Source organism: Perognathus longimembris, chromosome 11, assembly GCF_023159225.1.
Source record: "Perognathus longimembris pacificus isolate PPM17 chromosome 11, ASM2315922v1, whole genome shotgun sequence".
Lineage (NCBI taxonomy): Eukaryota > Metazoa > Chordata > Mammalia > Rodentia > Heteromyidae > Perognathus > Perognathus longimembris.
The window spans coordinates 42,604,532-42,611,216 of record NC_063171.1 but is presented as its reverse complement, the minus strand read 5'-3'; the positions used below and the strand labels follow the sequence as shown (position 1 = coordinate 42,611,216).

The following is a 6,685-nucleotide window of genomic DNA, read 5'->3' as shown; positions in this document are numbered from 1 at the left end:
ATGTCTTCAGAATAGCTTTTTTGGTTTTTAAACTTCAGGGAGAGAAGTATTATACCTTTCACCTTTCAAAGATCTAACCACATCTTACCTAAACAGAGCCCCAAACAGGAAATGATTTGAATACAGATAAAAATTAAGATCTAATTCTTTCACTCAACTTACAACTTAGATTCACCTAATAAAAAGCCCTAAAATTGCTGCTGGAAGAATTGAGTTGCCGTAAAAGTGAGTTCTGGTCCTCAAAAGCATCCTTTTGGTGGTTAGAAGATAGAGAGTAGGTATTCATTTCCAACTTTTAAAATTAAGTAAGGCTGAATTTGATATGTAGATTTCTTCTTTGGCTTTGTGTTGCTTTAGGTCAGGTGCTCATGCAGCTTAGTTCTGATATGATCTCTGTTCTTGTACATATTCATAGAAGGGGTTGGGAGTACTGCCTGCCTTGGTAGGATGACCTCTACCCTGTTCTCTTCCTTGGGGCCTCCCACCACTTTGGGTTGGATGGAAGTCTTTTCCCTGTGAACTTTGGCCCTGGTTATCTTCATTCATGTGAATTTTTCCCCTGTTACCATAGCCTTGCTGAGATCCTTGGGATTGTTGATCTTTTGACTCGTGAGATCTTTCTTTCTCTTTCTGGTTTTGTCTATCCTGTTGTAGACGATTTTGTTCCTCTTTGTGGGTCTTCTTGTTTTGTCTTTGGTGTTTCTGTTCACCTCCATAGAGATGCTTGTCTTGTTTTTGATGGTTCTGCTTATCCTCATAGGTTTGTCTGTGCTGTTGTTGCCCCTCTTCACGAGTTTGCCTGTCATGTTTTTGGAGGTTCTGTTTATCCTCATGGGTTTGGCTATCCCTTGTCTGATGGCTTTGCTTGCCATGTACCTCACATGGACTTTCCTGATCTTGATGACTGTGACTACTCTGACTGTCTGCCTGACCATGGTGAGAACTCTGTTCTTGTCTGTTGGCCTGACCGTGGTGAGAGCTCTGTCCTTGTCTGTCTGCCTGACCGTGGTGAGAGCTCTGTCCTTGTCTGTCTGCCTGACCGTGGTGAGAGCTCTGTCCTTGTCTGTCGGCCTGACCGTGGTGAGAGCTCTGTCCTTGTCTGTCGGCCTGACCGTGGTGAGAGCTCTGTCCTTGTCTGTCTGCCTGACCGTGGTGAGAGCTCTGTCCTTGTCTGTCTGCCTGACCGTGGTGAGAGCTCTGTCCTTGTCTGTCTGCCTGACCGTGGTGAGAGCTCTGTCCTTGTCTGTCTGCCTGACCGTGGTGAGAGCTCTGTCCTTGTCTGTCTGCCTGACCGTGGTGAGAGCTCTGTCCTTGTCTGTCGGCCTGACCGTGGTGAGAGCTCTGTCCTTGTCTGTCTGCCTGACCGTGGTGAGAACTCTGTTCTTGTCTGTCGGCCTGACCGTGGTGAGAGCTCTGTCCTTGTCTGTCTACATGACCATGGTGAGAACTCTGCCTCTGACTGTCTGCCTGACCACAGCCTGATTCTTGACCCAGCTTCCCAGATTCTTGTTGACTGGTCTGACTAGAATGAGAATCTTGTCTGAGTGTTCCAGACTGGCTACGTTTTGGTTGTTGTTTAACCCTTTCAGAATGACCATGATGAGAATCCTGAGCTAGTTTCTCTGATTGATTTAGGGAAAATGTATATCCTGGCCCTTTAGGCTGGCCACTGCTAGAGTTTTGATTCAGTCTTTGATCAGAGCTAGAGTCTTGATCTTGTCTCTTATGCTTATCAGAGCTGTAATTCTCATTTTCTTCCTCAGACTGGCTACAGTGAGAGTCTGTATCATGTCTCTGTAACTGACCATGGTGGGAATCCCTACTTTGTCTCTCAGACTGGCCATGGTGGGAGTCTTTGCCTTGTCTCTCAGACTGATCATGCTGAGCATCCTTACTTTGTCTCTCAGAGTGACTGTGGTGCGAGTTATGCCTTTCTCCTTCATGACTCTGCCTATGTGGTTTGCCTGTGTGGTTTCCTGGAAACTTATCATTTTGTGTTCCTTCCTGCTCTGTTTCTTGCTGGGAGCTTTTATGTCCATATGACTTATCCAGCTTAAGATGGCAAGCTTGAACCAATCGGAACACCAATAAAAGATACTCTTGAAAATCAACGTATCCATTTCTGTCTCTGTCTAAGAGGTCCATAATGATTTCCACAGTCTCTGGGTCTTCTGGTCTCTGTGGAAAGAGAAAACAAACAGCAAAATCAAATCTTTCCTTGTTGACACTAGGATGAATATCAATATTCATGTCTCAATCCACAAGTCTTCCTTGTTGAGAAACCACTAAAATGAAGTGGCTTGGTTCTAGTCTTTGACCCATGAGTTCTTAGAACCTCATCATAGAATATGACTCTATGAGAGTAGGCACACACATTTAGAATCAACTCTTTTAATAACTACTTTTTATATTGTAAATATATATCTACTTTCTCTTCGCACTGTGAGATCTTATACAAAAAGGAAGCTGGTTTTATTCAAACTTGTATTCCTAGTAACTAGGATTATGCTGTTACAAAATAGAACCTCAGTGAACCTTTACTGGGTGAGTGAATGAACACATGATAGAATGTGAGGATGCACATATAAAATATAGAAACAAAAGTACAATCCTTAGGTTTTCTTCTGAAAAGGTATTCTCTATTACTTTGAAATTGTACTATCTTTTGTTTAAGGTCAGATACAAGGGGATATGTGTGTGTATGTCTGTGTGTGCGCACACATACGTGTGTATATGGGAAGAGAACTACTGAGGAGTTGTGTGCTTCCCAACATAGCACATTCCTGGTATAGCATAAATAAATAAAGAAAAACAGAAAATCCTGGATGCGGATATCAGAATCACTTATACTTGACTTCCTGAAGCCAAAGTATCTGTGTATCTTACCCGGAGGATGTCTCCGAATTCAGTCAAGAGCAGGTGCTTCAACTCCTTCTTGCACAGTGAAGTACAGTCCCCATTCTCTTTGGCATAGTTTTGAAACACCTTGGTCACAGTGAGTATGCTGTCTAGAAGGTGAGCCATATTGCCAATTTAGATGCACCTAAAAGAAGAAACAAGACTTTGTCTGGATTTGGGATGAAGACCTGGAGATAGAATTTCCAGGAGGAAAGTGACCCCTTTTAATTTGGGAAGAAAACTTAAGAAATGAAAGAGCCTCATCTTGACCTGCAGTCAAGTTTTAATATCTTTGTGCAACAGTGGGGGAGATACAAACTATGGTTCTTCTGCTAAAAAAATGAGCAACTTCCTAAAAACAACAACCAAAAGAAGTATAGTAGAAGCCCACACAGCAAGAACCAGAGGCCAGCATAATAGGGCATAATTTTCTACCAACAGCAAGTATTTGAGGATGGAATAGGCTGGCCATTGCTCTTACTAGTCTAAGAAAACTTTCTGGGAGGTGAAGTTCCAAAAACAATGCAGATCCTTTTGACACCTGAGTATAAAACTAAACCAGTGAGGGGCTGGGGATATGGCCTAGTGGCAAGAGTGCTTGCCTCGTATACATGCGGCCCTGGGTTCAATTCCCCAGCACCACATATACAGAAAACGGCCAGAAGTGGTGCTGTGGCTCAAGTGGTAGAGTGCTAGCCTTGAGCAAAAAGAATCCAGGGACAGCGCTCAGGCCCTGAGTCCAAGGCCCAGGAATGGCCAAAAAAAAAAAAAAACCAAAAAACTAAACCAATGAGTACAAAAACCGTTACAGATTAAAGATAGCAAGAGAACACACAGACAAAGCACAGATGATAAGAAGCACATTTAAAAAAAGCGGTGCATGTAATGAATCAGATCTACACTGGATATTCTGAGAGGATAGAATCTCTGGAGATCTATATGTCAATATTTTTTTCTTGTGATATGAAAATTCTAGTAACTGGGTCTATAGGTTTCTAATCTGAGCACATTGCTTACTACAGCGCACATTTGGTTTCCAACAGTACATAGCAATACCTATAAGGATAAGTAGCATGGGGCACACGGTGTCCTTTATGGTAGTTCATTGCAGTGAGACTTGACTATTGCTGAAGCCTCTTGGTCCAGGGCCTTGCCCCTTATAAGTTCTAAAATCTTGGATCTCTCAAACTGTGGGAGATTCAGTTATCCACCAATAGTTTGAGCCTTCAGTTTGGGGATGCCTGAGGCAAAGCTACAAATATTTTATAAGCTCAGAGGTAAGTAACACCAGTTATCATCATACTCTCAAACAGAGCCTGCAAAAGGAAGCAGGAAGGTGGTCAAGGCTATCACCCTCAAGGCATAGTCTTCAATCTCCACATCCCCCAATACTTTTCAGCAAAATGTGCATATTGCCATAGTTGCGGTTGACTGCTATTGCTCCCCCATGCAACCCTTACCTGCTTGAAGAGAAGTGAGCAGTAGCTTCAAACTCCAGGGAGGTCACTAGACACCTGAAAATCCATCCTATTTATAGGATCTTAAATTTTCCTCCTGTGTCATCCCAGGAGACACCCATTCTGTGACAGAACCTGAATCACTCTAAGCCCAACCCAGTTCATTCCAGTTCAGCCCAGCTTAATCTTTCCCTCTGCAGACCGTTTGGTTTATTTACTTCCTCCACTTGCTCATGAACCTGTTTGTCACTGGAATAGGTGACACTCCAAGTCTCATCCTCAATTAGGTGAGTGTTCCTACATATATGCATACATGCTGTGGGAGCCCCAAAGGACAGAGATGCAGGCTGAATTCATCCTTAGTAAGTTTCATTTGGAAGACTACATGGGGCTGCAGTCAAATCACAACAACAAAAAAGGTATCTGCATGGTTACATCACAGAAACATGGCAACATAGAAATTAGGGAGCCTATGTGTTTGACCAGAATATAATTCCCAGAAGAGCTGGGTGCTGGTGGCTCATGTTTGTAATCCCAGATACTAAGGAGACTGAGATCTGAGGATCACATGGTTCAAAGCCAGCCTAGGCAGGAAAGTCTATGGGACTCTTATCCCCAATTAACAACTAGAAAACCGGAAATGGCACAATGGCTCAAAGTGGTAGAGTGCTAGCCTTGAGTGAAAAAGCTCAGGCAGGGACAGTGCCCAGGCCCTTATTTCAAACCCAACAACCAAACCAAACCAAAACAACAACAAAAAAACCAAAGAAACACCAAATAGTTCCTGGAAGATATTTGTTTTAGACTGATTTCTTGCTTTATAAGTAGACAATTGTATATTAATTTGTTGTCCCAGATCAAATTGCTGTTGTTGTAATTCACAGTCTCATAGGCTAGTGGGACAAGTACATACATAACCCATTTGGGGCACACATTGGGTAGAGGTGATGAGGGCATTGCTGCTATCACTTGTATCTTCCAAGTCTTACTAAACAGTTTATGTTGAGTGAGGGACAACTTGGAAACTCCTGATGTCTATAAGATAGGAGTTTATTCCCTGAGCTCTACACCTGTGACATGCCAGCATAGTATTTTGACATAGGAGATTCTTTAAAAATTTCTATTGTTATTATAAAGGTGATGTACATAGGGGTTAGAGTTACATAACAAATCCCATGAACATTCCTTCTCAGGTTGGCTTATGAGGTAAAGAGTACATTACTTTTTGTACAATGTCACCCCTTCTCTTGTTTTCTCCTCATAGGAGATTCTTTTTTTTTTTTTGGCCAGTCCTGGGGCTTGGACTCAGGGCCTGAGCACTGTCCCTGGCTTCTTTATGCTCAAGGCTAGCACTCTGCCACTTGAGTCACAGCGCCACTTCTGGCCGTTTTCTGTATATATGTGGTGCTGAGGAATCGAACACAGGGCCTCATGCATACAAGACAAGCACTCTTGCCACTAGGCCATATCCCCAGCCTCTCATAGGAGATTCTTTTTTTTTTTTTTTTGGCCAGTCCTGGGCCTTGGACTCAGGGCCTGAGCACTGTCCCTGGCTTCTTCTTGCTCAAGGCTAGCACTCTGCCACTTGAGCCACAGCGCCACTTCTGGCCGTTTTCTGTATATGTGGTTCTGGGGAATCGAACCCAGGGCCTCATGTATACGAGGCAAGCTCTCTTGCCACTAGGCCATATCCCCAGCCCTCATAGGAGATTCTTAATAAACATTCTTTTGAAAAGTGAATTACTAAATTGTGAAGCATTGTTGAATCTGGTATAAGATGCAAACAGTTCTAGCCTCACTTGTGTTTCTGTTTTTGTCTTACAACTTGATCCCTGTTTGACCTTTTTCTATGTATCAGTCAGTCAATGGATCTGTTATTTGTAGTGACACATTTTTACAATGTGTTCAGGATTCTATAAGGAAGTCACAAAAATGTACAAAGAGTTTACCCTAGTTTGAATAAAGAAGCTTCATGTAGAGAAAGAGTTTGAACATCAGAGTTAGAACTTGCTAAGTACTGATTAATAGAAAACCTAGGTACATGGGGTCTTTCTAGGCTGGGCCTGGGCTTTCCTTAGGAAGTAAGATTTGTATTGTTCCTCAGAATATTCAGGTGGGAAGAGGAGAAAACAGAGAAATCTTGGATGGAGAAGGGAAAGATTATAAAGGTGAGAACTTACATGGTGTGTTTGGATGAGGGTGAGCTGTTAAGTTGCATTAAATCAGAGGATCTAAAGAAGAATAGAAACAGAGAATTTGGGCACTGAAAGGAAAATCTAGTTTTAGCCTCTTAATTTTCCACATGAAGAACTAAAGTTCCAGTTGCACTA

General features: G+C 42.6%; 1 protein-coding gene across 1 annotated transcript; it reads right to left on the bottom strand.

The window, feature by feature from the left end:
• Window positions 1-375: 375 nt before the first annotated feature.
• On the bottom strand, window positions 376-3,024 carry Rptn (repetin). Its single transcript, XM_048358232.1, has 2 exons — window positions 2,887-3,024; window positions 376-2,178 (listed from the first exon to the last, which is right to left on the bottom strand). Exons 1-2 carry the CDS (start codon window positions 3,022-3,024, stop codon window positions 376-378), a joined length of 1,941 nt encoding a protein of 646 aa, XP_048214189.1.
• Window positions 3,025-6,685: the final 3,661 nt, after the last annotated feature.